This window comes from Malus domestica, chromosome 06, assembly GCF_042453785.1.
Source record: "Malus domestica chromosome 06, GDT2T_hap1".
NCBI lineage: Eukaryota > Viridiplantae > Streptophyta > Magnoliopsida > Rosales > Rosaceae > Malus > Malus domestica.
The window spans coordinates 4,057,614-4,079,012 of NC_091666.1; the positions used below are offsets into that span (position 1 = coordinate 4,057,614).

At 37.2% G+C, this 21,399-nt stretch overlaps 3 protein-coding genes across 4 annotated transcripts; 1 reads left to right on the plus strand and 2 right to left on the minus strand.

Annotated features, from left to right (window-relative positions):
- Positions 1 to 2,880: 2,880 nt before the first annotated feature.
- LOC103437004 (AP-2 complex subunit mu) lies at positions 2,881 to 10,608 on the minus strand. The gene is made up of 13 exons (XM_029104449.2): positions 10,203 to 10,608; positions 8,887 to 9,064; positions 7,811 to 7,901; positions 6,848 to 6,942; positions 6,563 to 6,652; positions 6,437 to 6,485; positions 6,221 to 6,359; positions 5,230 to 5,346; positions 4,530 to 4,620; positions 4,304 to 4,446; positions 3,883 to 3,997; positions 3,392 to 3,436; positions 2,881 to 3,317 (listed from the first exon to the last, which is right to left on the minus strand). The coding sequence occupies exons 1-13, from the start codon at positions 10,283 to 10,285 to the stop codon at positions 3,237 to 3,239; spliced, it is 1,317 nt and encodes a 438-aa protein (XP_028960282.1). The 5' UTR covers positions 10,286 to 10,608; the 3' UTR covers positions 2,881 to 3,236.
- A 2,519-nt stretch (positions 10,609 to 13,127) lies between these two features.
- On the plus strand, positions 13,128 to 16,478 carry LOC103436888 (uncharacterized). Its single transcript, XM_008375343.4, has 9 exons — positions 13,128 to 13,688; positions 13,964 to 14,115; positions 14,538 to 14,633; positions 14,731 to 14,793; positions 14,977 to 15,045; positions 15,134 to 15,236; positions 15,325 to 15,396; positions 15,963 to 16,051; positions 16,169 to 16,478. Exons 1-9 carry the CDS (start codon positions 13,361 to 13,363, stop codon positions 16,307 to 16,309), a joined length of 1,113 nt encoding a protein of 370 aa, XP_008373565.1. The 5' UTR covers positions 13,128 to 13,360; the 3' UTR covers positions 16,310 to 16,478.
- Positions 16,479 to 17,393: 915 nt separating this feature from the next.
- LOC103436887 (acetylornithine deacetylase-like) lies at positions 17,394 to 21,007 on the minus strand. Of its 2 annotated transcripts, XM_008375342.4 has the most exons (10): positions 20,147 to 21,007; positions 19,249 to 19,493; positions 19,057 to 19,165; positions 18,815 to 18,953; positions 18,680 to 18,737; positions 18,524 to 18,541; positions 18,288 to 18,410; positions 17,912 to 18,065; positions 17,795 to 17,828; positions 17,394 to 17,707 (listed from the first exon to the last, which is right to left on the minus strand). In XM_008375342.4, exons 1-10 carry the CDS (start codon positions 20,480 to 20,482, stop codon positions 17,604 to 17,606), a joined length of 1,320 nt encoding a protein of 439 aa, XP_008373564.1. In that variant the 5' UTR covers positions 20,483 to 21,007; the 3' UTR covers positions 17,394 to 17,603. The 2 variants fall into 2 exon arrangements, with proteins under 2 accessions (XP_008373564.1, XP_028960283.1); XM_029104450.2 differs by lacking the exon at positions 17,795 to 17,828 and having other exon boundaries at positions 17,579 to 17,707.
- Between the last annotated feature and the right edge of the window lie 392 nt (positions 21,008 to 21,399).

The window sequence follows — 21,399 nt, forward strand, 5'->3', positions numbered from 1 at the left end:
TCCCTTACTTGGGAACTTAGGGGAGCACTGTTTGTACCATACTTGACCAATCCGGAAACTACTGAGCACCGGTCAACGTTATACCGTCAAGGACCTAGAAGAGTTTCCTTCTAACCAGGAGGCCAATCACAGTGCGACACGTGTCGACATCAGAAGCCAATCATAGCACGACACGTGTCAACATCAGAAGCCAATCACAACACAACACGTGTCAATGTCAGAACAAAGCTAGAAACTCTCTTCTATAAAAGGAGATCGTTCTTCCACAATATTTCCTAATGTCATTTGTACTAAATCATTCACTAGTACTCACTAAATGAGAGCTTGAACTTATGTACTTGTGTAAACCCTTCACAATTAATGAGAACTCCTCTACTCCGTGGACGTAGCCAATTTGGGTGAACCACGTACATCTTGTATTTGCTTCCCTGTCTCTATCCATTTACATACTTACCCACACTAATGACCGGAGCAATCTAGCGAAGGTCACAAACTTAACATTTTCTATTGTACCAAAGTCCTTATTAATTTTGTGCATCAACAAAAGTGTATAAAGCTAAACTGTTTTTGTTCATTAAGGTGGAGGAGAGCACATATTTAGTAAACTAAGTGAAGGAGAGAAATGAGATTCTGTTGATTTTTGTTCATACATAATGCTCCTCATGTACATACATATTTAGTATGTAATTTGAGCAACAAATGTTGCTTGTAAGCTGAATGTATAATTAGCAGAATATTTAAGCCAAAATCTAAGAAAATAAGTGAAAATATAGTAGTGAGCCTCAAAACATTGTCAAATGGGGTTATACCCTCAAGAATCTCAACAGAAAGTCTTACTTTAATTTTCAAAACTTCATGGTGAGGCGAAGGTGAAAATAAATAGTTTAAACGATTATTTATGTACGAATTTGCAAAATTGACTAAAAACCATGAGATCCAACATTTTATAAGGCATTTGGAAGTGGTTTTACAGTTTATTGAGCAATAAATGTACATTTAGTATAATATTTAAGCCGAAAACTAGGAAAATAAGTGAAAAATATAGTAGTGAGCATCAAAACATTTTTAAAATGGGGTTCCATACTCAAGAATATCTACAAAAAGTCTTTCTTTAATTTCAAAACTCCATGGTGAGGCGAAGGTGAAAATAAGTAGGTTGAACGATGATATATGTACGAACTTGCAAAACCGACTAAAAATTATGAGTGTTAACCCACGTTTTTTGTCAAAAAAAAAAAAAAACAAATTTTTTATTTCGGGGAATATTTTTCTTGAGCATTGAGAACAACTTTATAAGGCATTTGGAAGCAGATTTACAATTTATTGAGCAAAAAATGTAAATTTAGTGAATATTTGAGCTAAAAACTAAAAAAATTAAGTGAAAAATATAGTAGTAAGGCCCAAAACATTGTCAAATGGAGTTCTACCCTCAAGAATCTCAATGAAAAGTTTTACCTTAATTTTCAAAACTGCATGATGGTGCCGATCTTTCCCTATTCCAGTTTATTTATTTATTATGCTTTCTTGTTTTTTCCCTTGAGTTTTTTCTTCTTACTTTACCTTATTTGAGTAACCACTATTAAACTAAAATATCTTTAAATTTAGGTTTTAAATTGATGATTACAAGTATTTAAATATGAACTATAATATATTTTGCATGGAAAAATATATTTAGAAGAACATGAATATTATAGTTTCTTATTATGATAAGAGAAATAAAAGAAAAATTAGCAACAAAACAAAACTAAAAAAAAAAATTGAAAGGGGCAGATCGGGATGAAGCTAGCGATTTTTATTCAAATAAGTCGCTGCCTCACTAGCAACAGTTATGGCCTTAAGTCGGTACCGATCGTATCATTTTCTATTTTATTTATTTATTTTCTGCTTTTTTCTTTGAATTTTTTCTCCTACATTACTTTATTTAGATTCAAGATTATATCCTCGTTTTCCATGTGTTGGCCCGCCTCATTTTGTACCTTGTTTTTCACACGCCGGCTACCTTCGTTTTGCGTGCTGCATTTTCCATTCGCTAAGCCAACCTCAATTTGCATGACAGAACCCGTCTCGTTTTGCATGCATAGAGCACCCTTGTTTTGCATGCCAAAACCACGACGCCTTTTCTGTGAGCGGTGCCCTCCTCACTTTCCGTCCCTATGTTGGCCTCGTTCTGCATGCGCAGAGTATGCCTCGTTATGCGGGCATGGAATACGCCTCGTTTTGTGTTGAGATTCTGCTGATAAGGGAATTCAACTTGCATCAATATTTAGTATGTAATTTCTCCCTCCAAAATATTGAGAAATCCATTCAAGGGTCGGAACATTCTAATGCCGGAATAGGGGATACGGGAAAGCTGCAGGTTCCATTGGTTAAGATCTGGCCCGGATGCTACCAGTAGCTAAGCATTCTTGTAATTCTCTCTCAAAAAACAAAAACGGAAACAAGAAAGTTCTTGGCCGTTGTCCGAGCACTATCCAGTTCCAACCTGAGAGTCATCTACTTCTACTTGTCCAAGAGTACCGATTCTAGAAAGGGCTTGAACTGGTTGCTTTTCTTCAACGGAGATAAGCATTGTTAAAGGCTCGTGTGCTGAAGGATTTATACAAGTACATTTGCTCACAAGACGATATTCTAAATTGCTAAACTACTACAAGTGAATTTGAGTAATGGATCGTTCTGATCGTTAGGGTCTTCCTCACTACGTCATGAGTTCAAAAACTCTCCAGTCCACAATGTAAATTAGTATAGAATAACGCTTATACTCAAGAACCACGAATGGATTTGAACTCGAGCGCAACAGGGCAGATACGCTTCCTAGCCAATTAGCTAACCACATCAAGGAATTACAATGAAAACAGCATTCCAAAGTACAGCAAGTACAAATTACGGAATGTGATGCCGAATTTACTAATCCATCTAAGCCATCACAAATTCACTTACAATCTCATTATTTCAACAAATGAAAGTGCCGAACGGCATTAAACGTTTTCTCAATAGAAACAAAAAAAAACAAATTTGAAGGCTCAAAACCCGTTCTAGAGTAAGCTAGCATTTACAACAGGATACAAGACATTCATCACAAACAAGCATATCGACAGGACGACACAAGCAATAGAAATACCTATGATTTATCCTCGTCAATATAAACTCCTGAATAATTTCTTCCCACTCAACTCAATCGTATAAAATATTCCAGCATCCACCAGAAAATCCTCTCTCACAGCTGCAATCCCGTGTCTCTAGCACCTAATCTCGTATGAACCAGCTTTCGTGATATAGCGAACCCACTCAACAGTGTTGTATCCACTCTTTTCCCATACCTGCAGAAAATCAATGAATAAACTATAAATTTTCTAGCTAAGGCATACCAGTGTAGACGGGGCAAAGACATTACCTTGAGAAAACGCACACGTAAACCAGACGCTGTAAACATCGGAACCTGTATATGTGTAATAACCCAAATGAGTCGCCTCTAAATAGGTGGACGAAAAATAATATTGAATGCGAGAAAACCTAAACATACAGGAAACGGACATTTTAAACTATATAAGCCAGGAAATGGCTCGCTATTCTATCTGTAACCACCTACTGAGGTGCTTAATAATTGACTTAAATAACTTCAAAAGTAATTGATGATTAATCATTTGATATGTGCTTCAGATGGACATAGACGTGGAACAGAACATCAAAGTTACATGAAAGGTATTAGTTCTGTAACACATCAACCTATTTAGGGCTTGGCAACATTTAATTCATTTTTTTATTTTTCTCTAATAAAGCACCACCTACGGAGGTGGAGATGAGCTGCTGGGATTAAAAACAAATGAAATGTGTGCCCAATTGTCACAATACTCCTGGAATTAGTAATGACGATTAGTTACGCACCTGGAACTCCATCTGAATTGGTGGTCTTGTCCAAGATTTCTTTTCTGTCATCGTGGAAATCAGCTCAACTTCTGCACTCAAGGTTGGCTCCGTTTGTCCTGGAAATTTCCTTATCCTACAAAGTGCAAGAAAGTTAATACAATAAAGTGGAAGAAACAACAACAATGTGCAACACGCAGAGACACATTTCAGTTAGTCTCCTATAGGCTATAAGCTCCATATGTGCCCGACAAAATTTGAACACTTTGAACCTAGAAAGGTAGAATATTTCCCAACTCCAAATCTAACTCATCTTTTTACCACCTACGACCATGTCCAAGGGCTACTACATTGAATCATATTGCAGAATTATTTTTAATGAAAAATTTAATGCAAATCTTAAAGGATTATAATTCAACAAATAAACATATAAAGAACTCACTTCCAGACCAAGCAATCAATAGCAGCATTATATTTTGCTCGACCAGATGTCACTTGAAAACTTGTCTTTGCTGTTTGTTTTGGCACAGGAATTTTGATGACAACCCCAAGAGCAAACATTTTTGCACCAAAAACGCTCTTGACCTGCAAAGCAAGCGCGTATGTAAGCTATCTTCCAAGCAAAGAACTTCTAAATGATAGCAATTTTAACATGCAAAGTGGCAAACCTTAACATTTACTTCAATGCGAGTTCTGCCAAGTTCTTTAATTGTAGGCAATACTCGGAATGGAAGATTCACACCCTCAGTAATACGATACCTAAGGCACATAACCAACCCCATAATAAGGCATCATAATACAATGAAATTTGTAGAACACTGATAAGTAACTATGACAATTTAACTGTATCAAAGGAAATTCAACCTATGATAAATAACTATAAGAGTGATATTTGGATGTCGTAGTTTAATACTAGCAAATTTGCATGCATTACGCATGTTACTGCAGAAAAGGTAGTGGTAAAGAGTTCAAAAGGTTTAAGTAAAACAATATAACAGCTATTGAGGACTTATTGTTGCTTGATAACTTCATCAACCAACAAAGCTCGTGTCAAAAACGAAAAAATTATTGAGTGGAGTTATGAGTCATAAAACCAACTGGGCCATCAAAAGCATAGAAGATATAATCAGAACATCAGATGATATGAGAATTGCATAATTGAAGCTCTTCAAAATCACAGACAAGGTTAAATAGCAAACCTCATTATAAAAACAAGTTTTACCATGTTGCGGCATCCTAATAAATCCTAATGAAACACAATAACGAGCAATGACAAAACACTACCATGAAGTGAGCAGAACTGAGATTAAGAAAAACTAAATTAAATTCAAAGCATAAAGTAAGACAATAAAGGAAGTATGAGCTTACTTCATCAATTCAAATTCACCATCAGGTGGCACAAAACTAACTGTCTTCTCTGAGTTAAATCTCGTCAAGTTGACACATTGATGGAAAGTAACATCATCAAGCTCGATAGTTTTCCCACTGCAAAAATACTCGAGTCAAAATAGAAACTAAAACGGGATTACATTTTTGTGCGGTCAGAAACTATAATCATCTCAATAAAGGCCAACATGCAAGGTTTTAAATACAGATATCAACTTTTCTTCATCCAACCATAAAGGCAAATAAAATGACAAAGAAAAGATAAATTCAAAGTTTAAGAAACACTGAAATAAAAAGTACAAATGATTGGTCAAATAAAAGTAAGAGTTGTAAATCTCAATCTACTAAAGATTTGACAGTAATAAGGCATGAAGAAACTAAGGAAAGAAAAAGAAAAATGTATTACATCTTAACCACAGTGTGTACGCACATTGCAGAAAACTCATTCCATATCAATCAGAAAGAAAGAAACAAATATGTCTTCGATACCACTAAATGTTTGCTGCAGCTCAATTAAGGTAAGCAATTTGCTTGGAGGTGCAATTCCTTAGTAAGGCCCTAAATTCTCTCTTGCACATAGAATAGTTTATTTAATCTTTGTAGGGTGGCCACAATTTAGAGAAGAGAGCATGCAAGGTTCACTGTATTGAGGGTTCTCTACTGAAAACTGAGGTGCACTTTACTTTGTTCTCTTCTATTTATATACTTAATATTTTGTTTTCCAATGTTAGGCTAGGGAGTTGAGTGAAGAAATTTCCCATCAGCAAAAGCATGTAACAACATTATTGACACTTATCAAGGAAGAGTAATAAACTAGCTATATTTGTCTTCAAAAGGAAGAGTAACTAGTTAAAAAGTTCACCCGTATCTAAGGAAACAGAAATTTGAAAACAATTATTACACTAAGAAGTTGGTGGTTGAAGTTAAATACAATCTAAGTACCAGAACAGCATAGTGAGCCATTGAAACATACCTTTTGGTGGGACGGGCTTTAAGTTGCGACTCTTTCTCGAGGCCAATTTTATCATTCAAGCCCAACTTCAAATCGGGCATTCCAGAGAGGAAGCACTTCATTAGAACCTTCCCGGTTACATCACAGCGCAGAACACTACCTATAGCCTCCAAAATCAGTTATAAGTGACAAAACAGACTTTGTTTGTGTCAAACACATTCAAAAACACCTGCCTACCTTTGGAAGACATAAGAAGATTTACACTTTCCACAATATCCAAGAAGACCTGCACGAATGAAATATTTGTAATCTAGTAGACTGTTTAATAAAGATGTAAAAGAAAAGTAAGAAAATTCTAAATACCTCATTCTTTTTATAAACAAGGCCCTCTCTACGCCAACCAACAGCACCTGTAACTTGTAGTGTTGCATTAGGGACAGGTTTATCTGTAGGCTGTTGTTTTAGGCACACAATTGAAAAGAAAAAAATCATCAGAAACTAATATCATGATGTCCACATTTTTTTTCTTTTTTTTCTTTTTTTTGAGAAAGATCATGATACACACATGAAGAATTAAAAGGTTCTGTATATTATTAGTGAGAAAAAGTCACCGAATTCATCACACGTAATAGCCCTACCATATCTTACCTTGGAAGAGAATGGAGAGCGCACTCCTTCCTGAGTGATGTAAAGCTTCAAAATTTCTGGAGAAAGATTCTGTGGGTAACCAAAATCCATAATTTCTGCAATTGAAGGGTGGATATTGACTATTCAGACATGATGAATTCTAAAGATACATACAATTACAAGCAAACACTAAGCTTAAATCATATAAACAACTGGCATAATGAAAACATGCAAGCATTTGAACATCATGGTCAACAAGTAACGTGATGAATGCATGTATGGATTCTGACATGGTCAATGAAATTGGTACCAGATCACAATCACAAAAAAATTCAACGTTACTTGGTGCAACTTATTTCAACATCATCATATTCCTTAAAGATGAATTCAATAATCCAGATCACAAATAACTAAAGAGTACTTTTATCAAGTGGTAGGAAAACGGATACACAGAACCACACTAATCATTAGGGTTGAGAATTTCCCTTCACATTCTTAAGTTTAAAATTCATGATATTCTCAGATAACGATGCCAAGCCCAGAATTGATGGTATCAAATGAAATAGACATCATCTAATAAAAACAATCCTTTGACAATGCCTTGTATGCACATGCACAACAATGGTTATGACATGCCATATTAGAAAGTCCCTCACATGATCTTGTGCCCAACAATGCTACAACTAACAAACCTAGTCATGTTATAAGAGGTTGCTGTGTATAGTTGAATTGTTTTGTATTTACACAATAGACTTCTAGAATATGCATCTTCGGCGACTAAAGTTCATCTATCTACATAAAAATCCTTCCTTATTTGAAAAATTGTGGCATTCCCCCAATATCTTCTGCTTTTAAACTCTTTGCCCTATTTTATGAGGTGAATTCTAAAGAGTGAAACATGTGCAGGATAATGGTTTTTGTATACTATACAATAGCTTCTGTAAATGCATGCAAACAGTTGAGGTGAATCGTTCAATTACGTACCATCCAATAGCTCATAAATCAGAACAAAATTATTACGAATTGCATCTTCGTCAAAAGCCCCACCAAAATAAGATTTGAACAGCGCAACAGCCTGCAAGCAGAATAGACCAGAATCATTCGCCAAAATCTAAGACCATTATTTGCTGGTTCGTATCACAGAGAGTCAAAAACAAATTACACAACCATGTTCCCCAGCCTCAGCTCAAAAGACAGGTATTACTTTAAACCTGTCTATGGTGAGTTAAAAAAACTTTATGGGGAGATTATCACATTCCTTGCAAGACCTGTATACTTACCAGTTACCACTTACCACATTAATGAAATATTTTTAGCATAAAAAGAAATTAATAGACCATTGACATAAGAGAACTCCATGTCAATTATTAATAGTTCTCCTGAGAATGCACTATCCCACATCTAAACTCATGTAGCTAACTACAGCACTAATCCAGCCGCCATAATGAAGGAAAAAAACAAAACAGTTGGTTCATCCATTTTCAAGAAATTTTTTTATCAAAGTAATTCCAAATTCAACCAAAAACCAATCAGTACTTTCACAGGATTAGATTGAATATACGTTGTGAGGCATGTAGATTTTCTCATTCCCCCATAAGAGAGAAATGAGTTACTGTTCCTTGTCATAAAAGAAAATCTATTCATCTATATAATAAGTCATTGGAATTCTTAGCGCTTTGCAACAGTGTCTTGGTAAGAGTAAAGATTCCTTCAATAAATAAATAAACCTTGAATTACCTATGATGCAAAGAATGGTAAACTACAATACAGAAGAAGCATGAACGAGAGAAAAGGCAAGACTACATATATGCACTCCAGATAAACATCGGAAAAAAATAAAAACTTTAGGAAAAAAAAATCCCTTTTAATTGCTTTTGTCCTGTCAAATTTTTTGGGAGTAAAACTTAGAAGTCAAGATACGATGCAAGCTCCTTCAACTTTTTAGAAAACAGATCAACAAGGGCAAATAAGATCCTTACATCAGAGCATTATATATAAAAGTCTTGAATTCTAAAGGAAAATGATATCTACATAGACTTTAGACGTTAAGATCTCATTACCTCGACAACAAACTTGAATGCACAGGCTACATTGGCATTGCTGCTGACTACAATCACAATGTAAACGTTGCTGATTCTCATGTAAAAGAAAGAGCATCCACCAATCTGCCGCACAGGACATGTTCCAAGTTCTTTTGTTTGCATAATATGCGTGCGGAAAGCATCCACCATATTTCCGCTGAAAGAAATAATTAGAGTATTTAGACAACCCCACAAGGTTGATTCTTTAATGAAATTTTACTCAAATAGAGCACCAGCATAGATGCTCCAAACACAAGCAAAGAGCTGACAAAGAAAATTTTCCACTCATGACGAGAAGGCCTAGCAAGGTAGCATTCCCAGACTAACAATATATTCTAGCACTGCCCTATAGAACTTTTTAAGTGAGCTTGGAACCTTTCCCGAACCCTCTCTTTTGCCTTCCCAAAGGCCAATAATTTCAAAATAATACCTTTCTGCATACATAGCCCAGAATGAATACATATACAACGAAAAACTAAGGAGCCTGCCTGTCTATAACTTAGTACAGGACGTAATGAGTGTATTATGGTACAAAGGAGGTATTAGGTTCATTTTGTAAGACAACAAAAAAAAATGATCTTAAATCCACTGTATACATTGACTAATAAGCCCTCACTTCTATCCAGCAGACTATTACATATACATGAAGAACTAGATAATTAAAATGTTAACTAAGCCCTGAGAAAAGGTTATATTATGTCTTCGCCCATTGCTGATGGCTTAATTTCATTATTATAAATTTACCTAAAGCCATAACACCATCAATCTTCATGAGTTTCTATCAAGCCACACGGTTAACAACTGATGAGGGACTCACATCTGATTAGCTAGTTAGTTAGACAATAGCTTAACAAGACAACGATCAGTGAACTGAGATACAGGCACCAGCGGGGAATTTTCAGCTAGTTTCATCTAAATCCTACGCTACTTAAACCGAGCAAAACCCACAGCCTACCAATTAACTGGACATCAATTGTATGATGAATAACAAAACAGAACTATGTACCAATTACCACCTTTGATCTACATTTCAATTCGCTACACTCTCATGAATCACAAAAGCACCATGTCCCATATAAATTTCAAAACTTTGACCAAAACCCATAAATCATAAATCACAATACAGAAAACCCATTGACCAAAAACCTTTGTAGATACATAAAAGTAAATTTCAGGCCAAATCCTTATACAAAAAATTAAGCATACAACCTAAATCTCAACAATTACACCAACAAATTAACAGTTCCCAAAAGCAGAGAGAGAGAGAGAGAGAGAGAGAGAGAGAGAAAGATTACCCAACATCGTCACGATAGAGACGGTTGATGAGAACATCACCGCGGAGGTTCAAGAAGTAGATGGCGGAAGCAGCCACTGGCATCTCTGATCCGGTGAATCAAGAACAAATCAGCTGATGGGATTGGGTCCAGCTATCAGATCTGCGAGATTTGGAAATGAACGGCTGAGATTGCCAGACTAGAGCATCTGCAATGGTCTGCTGGTGGGTGGTAACTGTTATCTCATGAGACTGAGTCTCTCGTCGGCAGGCAATGCAAAAGATCGGACTGAAAACAAAGAGAGAGAAGTTGGTCTTTCTTTCCTTTCTAGTTCTGCATAATTGTATTCCACGCGTGGCTGCCAGTAGGGGAAATTTGGAAAAATAGCTTTTCATGGTTAATGAAAAATAGTTCTTTTAGAAGCTTCAAATAAGATGTCAAAATTATCACGTAAATATACAAAAGTAAAAAATAGCAGCAAACTTTCTTTAACCGAACCTTTAATTTCTTACGTGGCGCTAAGTCATTTAAAGGCAAGGTCTTTTGTTGTCAAATTTGATAGCATATGTCAAATTTATTATGAGAATTTTAACGAAAAGCTTCCAGTATTGTTCATTTTAATAAAAAATCACATTTTTACACTAAAAACGCTTTATTTTGTCTTTATCGTTAAAATTCAAAATTTTCAAACATTTTTCATTAGTTTTTCTATTTATTAAATGACTTTTTAATAGATTAATATAATATATAATAAATGTTGTTATGTTTTTTTTTTAATATTTGATTGGTTGCCTTAATCATTGGACTCCACAAAATATCAAATTGCCACATAAGCTATCAAATATTATTTTGATGTTTAAAATTTGACATCTCATTTGCACATGCTCTTAAGTAACCCACCTATACATATGTTTATTTTATTGGCTAACCACATATTATTACCCAGTAATTTTCAAATGGGTCATAAAAATTTCAATTTTTTCACATTGTGTCGTGAGTGCTCGTGGGGAGGTTAGTCTCTTTGAACGTCTAATCGTCCATATAATTGATCAGTTTTTGTCAATATTATGCAAATGTGACTTCTTAATCCATATAAACCATCTCCAATGTTATAGTGTCAAATGCTAAACTTTAGCATATTACAAGCTTAATTTTAGCAATGGGCTCGTGGAACTGAGTCTGTCTTAGCCTCGTGGAGCATCTTGAAGAGTTTCTCATATTGCTCCTGGAGGATCTCATTCCTAATCACTATTTTGTTATTCGACTTTAGCTTAAAGATCAGCTTTCTTTATTTCCCCTCTTCGCTGCCTCACGCTAGGCATGAGGGCGGTATCGTTCTGTGTGTTGTGGCTTCATTCACTCCCCATGTTGAAGAGGGATACCTAATCGAATGAGTGTACAAAATTTGGAAATCAGCTTGACAAAGCTGGTGAGAGTAGGAAAAAATGTTGCTCCCACAAACGGCTTCAAATGTTGATGCGACTTTGGAACAATGTAAGTGTCAAGGTATGACCTTCGTAAGGTTGCTTCGGTCACCAAATGTAGGTAATATGTAAAAAGATAGAGATAGGAAAACAAACACAAGATATACGCGATTCATCCTAAGTTGAGTTACGTCCAAGAGGGTATAGGGGTTCTCATTAATAATGTAGAGTTTACACGACACAAAAGTTTAAGCATAATCATCATTAGTGAGTTCTAATAATGAGTTAAGTAGAATAATAGTATTAAGGACTAATTGTAAGAGAACGGTCTCCTTTTATAGTTGAGGAAAGTCGCTCGCTTTATACGCAATCGATGCTGGACTCTAAGAGCTTTATTCTGATATTGACACGTGTTGCGTTGTAATTGGCCTCTTGGTTGGAGAGAAACTTTTGTGCTTCAGCAAGGATACCTCATCACGAATCCTTAAGTGGATCTTTGAAGGTATAAAGTTATCTGTTGTTTGGTAATTTCCAGATCGGTGAAATATGGTACAAACATGCGCAATTAGATATCAATTGTTTGATGTGATAAATTTTCTTGATGTTTGGGGACGGTTAATACAGATATATGATGGGACTAATCACTGCAATGACTTCCAACAACTTCAGGTGTTTAGATGTTGGTGGCTGTGGAAGTGTCGACGTGACGCAGTTATCAATAACAACCTAATTCCCCAGCTAGGGCAATCATATTGATGCAGAGGCAATGTGCAGCTTCCAGTTTAGCAATGAAGGCTGAAGCTATGCGCGAAGCAATGGGAGTGTGCATTGAGAAATTTTTTGACATTGATATTGGAATCGTACTGGTTCAATCTTGTGGGGATGTTATGTGGAAAACTGGAGTTGGATGCAACAGTTGAAGACATCATATTTTGATGTACTACACCTAGCAAAACAGTTGGTGCTTGTCGAGTTTACTTGTACTCCTCGCAGATAAAACGGAGCGACTCACTTGATAGCTTCTTTTGTAATAAGAAATAAAGAAACCCATAGGGGTCAAATTCTCCCAAATTGCTATTTAATCTTATTACTTTAGATGTAAACATTTCATTTCGAATCGTCATTTAGTATTACGCTTTAGTGTATTTCTTTTCACTTGTAAGTGAGAGGTCTTAAATTCAATTCTTGCCAAAGAAGAATTTAAATCATATTATTGTTAGCCAATTTTAAGACTAAGCTTATTCCTCCCCACTTAATGTAGATAATATTATTTAGAAACATTTCCTTTGGAATCAAACAAAACTATGGGTTGACCCAAAAAAGAAGGAACTTTATAGCTAGCGTAAAACGAAGATTTTCTTTGACAGTTTGTCTGAAAAAAGCTTGGGCCAGCAGCCGGCCCATTTAGCATGATGTCCACAACTTACCCGATCTGACGTGTAGCCAGTGTTATCTCCACGCGTCAAATGCCGATAGGCAGGTGGGATATCCCCGCATCCACTGCAGCCCGATGTCAACAAAATCAACAGTGGGCCCAACCTTCTCTCTGTTTTCACCGTCAGATGTCTGAGACTCGAATCCAACGGTCAAAATCCCTTCAGACAACTACCAACGGCTATAGAGCCAGCTGAAACGAAGACCAAGCAAATGCTGAAGCTGAAGTAATGCTCAACGAAGACGACGAAGACTCGTTTCAGCCCAATATCTCGGTCCGAACGGCGTCGTTTTTGGCATTTCATTACTAGCTTACATACCATGGAGCTTCCGTGCATATCGTTCACCGTTCCTAATCCTCCGACGGTGTCATTTTGCGGCAAACTCGGCCTCTGCGATTTCCCGGTGGCGAGAAAGCGGAGGACGGCTTCGTTGGACGGAGCTTCTAGGGTTTCGGTTCGGGCGGTGAGGGGGTCGACGGAGCAACGAGGCAGTGAAGGCATTGACGGCAGAGATGGAGAGAGTCGTGGGGGAGGCGGGTTCACGAGCCCTGCCATGGAGGTCACCACGTTCAATTCGAACTTCGGCGAAGCTGAGTTTCCCGTGTGGGAAAAGATTGGGGCTGTTGTTAGACTTAGCTATGGAATAGGTGAGTAAGCTCTGCTATAATTGGCATAATAAACCACTAATTACCGTTGACTTGAGGCTTGATAACCGTTTCGTTTTCGGTTTCTAGTTTTTCAAAACGAATTGATTATCAAACGACCCCTTTCGTAATTAGCGTTAATACTACGAATCCTTAACTTGTCAATTAACACTTGAAAGATTTAATTTTTTTACTCTGTTTTGGGGTACTACGGCATGATCAATAGAGAAAATGGATTAGTTATATGTAGTTTTTTGTGACGATTGTTTTGTGATTAGGTATATATGGAGCAATGGCTGTATTAGGAAGATTTATATGTTCCGTGACGGGGATTGATAGCATGGGAGGTTTCCAAGTGTCTTTAGATGCAATTGTACAAGGGCTTGGATATGCAGCTCCTCCAATTATGGCCCTTCTTTTCATACTAGATGTAAGTTGTTTTTTTGTTTATTTGTTTTGAAATTTTAACACTGGGACGAGTAAGTAAGATTAGCACTGTGCCCACCAAACATATGATGCTGGCTTTGGCATCACAAGCACCACCATGAGCACCACTGTGACCCCGCAACTAGAGATTAAAGACGCATGACTCTGGGAGTGACAAAAGAGGACCTTGTCCCAAGCATCATGTTGATGAGTTAACAGTAGGTAGAAAGTCCAAGAATTTGATTTAAATCCCCAAATATAGAGTTGTTAAAGAGAAAACTCAGACAGATGGGAAAAGGATATGAGGAACAGTATTTTTCATTGACAACCGAGTGTAATGCATGAGTTTAGTAATTCACTTGAGCTCCATTTTGGTCTGCCTTCTTCTAACTATTTTGTGACTAACCTATGTGAAAATGGTTATAGGATGAAGTTGTGAAGGTATCTCCTCATGCTCGTGCTATTCGAGATGTAGAGGATGAAGAGCTTCGAAGCTTCTTTTATGGAATGTCACCTTTGCAGGTATAACCTCTTAATTGATATTATTGTAAAGAACTTTATGGTTTCCAGCTTGGACAAAGCAATAAACAAGTTCTCTGTTTGTTATTTGAATGCACAGTTTATACTAATTGTTGCTGCAAGCTCTGTGGGTGAGGAGCTTTTCTACAGGGCTGCTGTTCAGGTGTGCTATTATGAATAATTTAGCCTTTAATGTATGCTAAAAGATATAAATCAATTTGTTTAATGTTTACTGTTGTTGCACAAATTGTAAGCTTCACTTTTTGTCAACATTAGCTGAAGAATTGATGTTCTGTAGGAGCAATAAATCATTATGATATTTTTCCTTATCATTTGTGACTTTTAGGGATCATTGGCCGATATATTTCTAAGGGGCACAGATCTGATGACAGATGCTCGAGGAGTGGCGTCTCTGGTATTGCAGTTTTTTTTCTGACATTTCTTTCCTGTTACCAGTATAGAAAAGAACTTGTTCTGATGACTTTTACTCGCTTTATATGTAGACTGGAGTTCTGCCCCCATTTGTCCCTTTTGCTCAGGCATTTGCAGCGGTGATTACGGCTGCGCTCACAGGTTCTCTGTACTATGTGGCAGCTTCTCCAAAAGGTTGATTCTCTCAAAGTCCATTTTATGTAACTCGTGTGAATTTTGACTTGGTGCAAATATAATCATCAGTTGTTAATCGTTCTTGCAGATCCTGCTTATGTAGTTGCACCAGTTTTACAATCTCGCTCTGGTCGTGAAGACATGAAAAAGCTTTTTGCAGGTTTAACCTCTAACCTCAGCATGGGTTTTTCAGTGCATCCGTGCTGTAGTTATAAGTATGGGCTAAACAAATGGTAACCAGTCATTACTTTTAGGCGACAAGGGTTAAGACTTGAGAGCTTCCAGCTAACCAGTATTTTGCTAGGCTTGGTAAATTATTCGGTTTTGTCATGACAAGTATAACATCCTAGCAACCTAGTATTTGTTTCCACTGACGGGTTGTAAGTTATCATAGTCGTTAACCTTAATCCAAGTCCTCTGATAGTCAAGTTTCACACGATAAGTTTATGTTTGTAGTACCAAATTAGATGGCTAGCACTTTCAACAGATGACTAGTAGTTGCAACTAACCATAAAATTTTATACAGCAAATTCATGCTTGAATTTCAACGTAATATATATCGAAATGGTTACAATTTATTGAAAACCAAAACCCCTAGAAAACTCTGTTTCAAGATAGTTATATTTGCTTTGGTTGCCATGAAGAAAAGAAAATGATACGTTTCTAAATCTTGGAACCGTATATGAACATCTGAATCACCGTTTGTTTCTGGTGAACGTTCTGCAGCTTGGTATCAGAGGAGACAAATGAAGAAGATTTACTCTCCCCTGCTTGAAGGACTTCTTGCCCTATATCTTGGTTTTGAGTGGATCCAGGTAATTGGGTTTCTTGGTTACGAATTTGTTGTTCACCATCTACCTACCAATACCATACACTCAAGTGGATGAAACTCAATAATCGAATTTCTTTACGTTTTTGTGAAAATTTGGCAGACGAACAATATGCTTACGCCTATGATCACGCACGGCATATACTCTGCTGTGATATTGGGTCATGGCCTTTGGAAGATACACGATCATCGGAAAAGACTACGCCAGAGGATCCAGCAGCTTAAAGTAGAAGGAAAGAAGTAGAATAAGTTGTGGAGCTTTACTAGTCTGGGGATAAAATTTGTAAATTACAGAGCAGATTCTTTGCAGATATTCCCAAATAATGTATACGTATATAAAGTCGAAAACGAAACTATGTACATATTGTATCCGTGCAATTTTAGTTTCTTGAAGGCTATGTTTCACTGTTGAAGGTCTTGGCTTTGAACTTTTGGTGGATGGATTGATTCTAATCAAGACATGAACATAGGACCCCTGGAGAAGAAATGTGTGGTTTTCGATAATAATTGAGATATGTAGGAAGTGCTAACACGAAAACTAACTGCTATGTTAACGGGTCAACCGTGTCACCTGTTAATATAACATTATTTTTATTCGTTTTCAAACTCATTTAAAGGGATTTGATTAACTCGTTTCAGCCATTATGTCTACTTCAGCTCCAACTGTTAGAGCGTGATCGACGGAGATGATGAAAGGGGTGAAATGATTAGAAGAGTAATAATCACTACGAATTTATAACAATAAAATTGTTTCATGAAGATATCGGCACTTCAAAATAGTCAATCTGCACTCCATCCTAGAAGAAATCTTAGAGCGAAAAGGACCAAACAATGACATTTTAGGAGTGCCGAGAACAACTCACATATTCTGCTATTGAACCACTAGACCCAAGGAGATTCACACTCGTACAATGGATGACCTACCATGAAGTCACTAGTTTTCTCTTCATTGATTTCCTTTCAACGACCTATGGTGTGTGAACCTTAAGTTGTTAATCTTTGTTTTTCAGTGCTGCCCGCAATCTCTAGGGTTTGGCCGGAAGGCTCTTCTAGATCTGATGATGATACATTTTACGGTGTACACCTTCCGGTGATGACCCAACTCTTAACCTTAGCTATTAAGAAAGAACTGAATGTTGAAGACAGAAGATGGATTAGTCGGAAAGAAAACTTATCCCTTCTAAATCTACGTAATCATACGGGTGAAAGATTGTTTTACGCAGTCATGAGATCCAAAGTGTATAGCGCACAAATTAGCATCGACAAATGGTAATTAACGAAATGCACTCAACTCAGTGCAGAACATATGCCCTTACCAGAAGCAAAGATTATACCAACATTTTGCTTTCTTTATTGGAATATATACTTGTCTCCATGATTAGCTAGGTACCATTTGCAACTTCTCATTATTTATCAACTTTCTAAGTTTCTTTCTTACCCACTTTTGCCCCCGATTCTCTCGTCTAGTTGAGACACCAGAGACCGCAACTTCTTTTTATTCTTATTCTTCAAATTTGCTTTTGTTTCTTCTCAGATTCTCAGTCTTCTAGTTGAGCGATCACGCTGATAAACACCTGGTAGCCTTGGCTCATATCTGTAAAAAGGCAGTACTCGTTCTTGGCATGGTATGTTGCCATCAAGCCTGCGCATGCATAACAGCAATGAATCAGATCATCGACACGGATATACCAACCTACCAACTCCCAGGAAGAACCAAATAGTATCCTACCGTAGCCAGCAGTTTGAACATCGAATCCTTCATCCTAGCACACAACAAATTGATATAATTAAGAGAAGGAGTACTCAAGCAAAAATAGAAGAGAAAAAGCAAAAAAGATTATTGTACCTGTAATTCTCGAATGAGAGGTAAACTTCCAGTAATTGAGTACGGCTTTACATGACCAACAACCTCTTCAGTAGCTTTACACAATACATGAAATCCACGGGAGTTCAGATCACAAGCAACTCCAGACGTGGCCTCGTTGAAACTTAATGTAAGACTGCAGAGAAAGAAAAATGTAAACTTTCTTTCTTCTTTTAATAATTAACATGCCCAATAATATTTGTTTTTCCTTTTGTTTTCTTTTGCTTCGCCTTTGTTGTTCATTTGTTTATCCAAGAAATAGACGTATCTGATGCTAACTACTTGTAATGCAAAGCAAACAAACGATCATCTAAGAGATGTTGCCGGTGTGTGTCTGAAAGAGAGAGAGAGAGAGCACCTTCCCCTTAGGTTTTCATCTGGTAGGACATACTTTGAAACTGGACCTCGTGACTCTAACTTTTCTATGTTTTCGTTAATATCATCCACGTATTCTTGAAGCTTTTCCATAACATCCTTAACGCTGTAACAGGTTAATACTGTTTGTGAGTTAAAAATGGAGAATGGAGCAGAGATAAAATCTTTACATCAAACCTGTAGGACCGGGAAATTCACGAAAGAAATTCAGTTGCTTACTTGTAGAAGGGAGTTAACCTGCAAACAACAAAAACGAATAAGAAAAATCCTAGAAAAGAAAAAGATTAAAGAAAAAGCCTTGTCGAGATACCCTTCTCCTTGGTTAAACCAAGAAAAGAAAAGTGCTGTCACTACGTCATTGAGAAGATTATAAACCTGACATCTCCTGAAATTGTGCATTCAGCCGGAATTTGATTTATTCCACCACCTGGATCTGCAACAAAAAGAAAAGACAAAAAAAATGAGATCAATGTATGTAGAATTCTGCAACACAAGCTTGAAGAAACTTACAAGTCCATTGAGTTGGCTTCATGGTTGACGGTGTTGCAAATCCATAGGCCTCTTCCTTGGGATGTGGAGGAAAATCTCTATAGAACCGCAACTGGATCTCTTTCAGTGCTTCCATAGCTAGCTCCAAAGGATTTATAGCCTGCAGACATTCAGCATCAGCCACAGAAGATATATAAGTAGGAACACGAAAATGCTTTCTAGTCACCTGAAGCTTAAAATTGCTTATAAGGCCAGTGGCATACCTTGTGTGGTAAACCACTATGAAAAAGCTTCCCAGTCACATGAAGCTTCCAAGGTATCATACCACCAGTACCAATGCAAGGTTGTTTATCTGCCGTGTCAATCCAAAACCTGAGTTGAACCACAAAAGTCGCAAACATGAATCAGCGAGACTTCTTTGTTGTCATGTTTTACAAGAAACGAAAGTTACTTACAGAGGACCATCCTTTAGCTTACTGAGTAGCCCATCCTTCACAAGCGCATCCACACCAACTCCTGAAATGGAAGAATTCTCTTCATTTGCTATAAAGACTGCAACCATTGTTGACTTTAATTTTGGCTTTGTCTCAGCCAGCCTTCTCATGAGCTCAGTTAGAAGTGCAACATGACCCAAGCAATCAGTGGTTCCACGGCCACGGAGTTTATCTCCTTCGATGCTCAATGAGAATGGATCAAATTCCTGCAAATACAAGAATCAAATTTGATGCACAATGAATCATCACTAACCTACCAAAATTGAGAAAAGGAAAGAACGACAATTATCGCATTTTAACTACAGCCCAATGGTGATCCACTATTCTTTACACAACACCAATGAAAAACTCAAACTCAAACTACTGTAATGAAAGACTAAACTTGCATCTGAAACTCTATTTTCCAGACGTAAGATGTGAAGCGTAATAAAATTTAATTGGCCACAGTTGCAATTTTATGCTTGTCTTGAACGAAAGCTTATTGCCAAATGATGTAAACTGAAGGATAAAGCACAGCATATGTATTTGGGAAAATCCAAATGAGAAAACATACGTAAATTAAAATGAATAAATGCAGAGCAGTTCCTGTCCAACAAAAAAAGAATCGAAACTCGGCAAATATTGATTGGAATTAAGCTAACACTAAACAGATAATCCTCCACACAACTAACACAATTGCTAATCACTCGAAAGCCGATACAAGTAACAGTTAAACTGAAGCTCCATTCAATTCAAACGAACGGCATAACAGGAAATGCTAAAAGAAAAAAAATTGTGAAGTTGATATAGATATAAGTAGGGGTGCTGGTGAATGGCAGCCATGGCTGCTCTGTATAGCATAGACAAGAAAGGAACATACCCAGTCTTTGGGATTAGCAGTGACGACGTCCATGTGACAGCCAACAAAGGACAAGATCTTCCCAGGAACAGTTCCTGGGTACTCCACAATAACGTTGCCTCTGCCGGGGAAGTAGGTCACGTGGTTGATCACCAAGGGACCACCGCCTGTGGTGGTGCTAAGGGGCAGCAAGGAATCGAGCACGTGCTTGACGACTCGGTCCTCTTGAGGGATGAGGTCAGGTGGGTTGTTCTGGAGGTACTTGGACTCCCCAATGAGCTTGGACAGAAGGGATATGAAGGACTCCTTGTCCAGGTCGCCTACTATTTTCTTCACGTCGGTGGAGGAGGAAGCCATGGCTGTGGGTTTTGGCTTTCGTGATCGTGGTGGCCAAGTATAAAAGAGAGAGAGAGAGTAGAGTGTGGCTCACGGCTTTAGAGCATCCAAGGAGTGCTTTGCTAACGTATGAGAGAGAGAGAGAGAGAGAGAGAGAGAGAGAGTGTGGCTGCCGGCTCTAGAGCATCTCCTAAGAAGTGCTTTGCTAACTCCGGCACTTTTAAAATTTGTCACTCAAACCCACTCTTCAAATTTTATCTAACTTTAAAATAGTAGTATTCAACTCCGATACAATTTTTATAAATCAAAAACAAGTTTTGAGTTCCAAACTTCAATTCCTGTTTGGTAGGCCTGTTTTTAAACATTGGCCCTAAAAATAACTTAAAAACAAAGCCTCCTTCACAAAAAATAAAAAATAAAAAAAATAAAAGGAAGAAAATTCAAATTTGGGTGCGACCGGACGGACACACTGCTGTTTATGACTAATCTAACCCACATCTTCCTATAAATTATTTGATTGGATTCTAATAGAATCTCCCAAATGGGAATACAGTTTATTTGATTGGATTCTAATCTCCCAAATGGGAATACAGTTTACCCACAAAGGCAAAAAAAAAAAAAAAAAAAAAAAAACTGCCACTGTAACTGTGACATGGGATGAATAAAGTGAAATGGAGATCCTAAGTTCCAATCTTAATGCAGGAAAGAACAAAAACGCACTCAACTCAATGCAGAACATATACCCTTAACAGATCAAAGATTATACCAACATTTTGCTTTCTCTATTGGAATAAATACTTGTCCTCATGATTAGCAACGTACCATTTGCAATTTCATTATTTTTAACCTTCTAAGTTTCTTTCTTACCCACTTTTGCCCCCCGATTCTCTCGTCTAGTTGAGACACCAGAGATTACAACTTCTTGTTATTCTCATTCT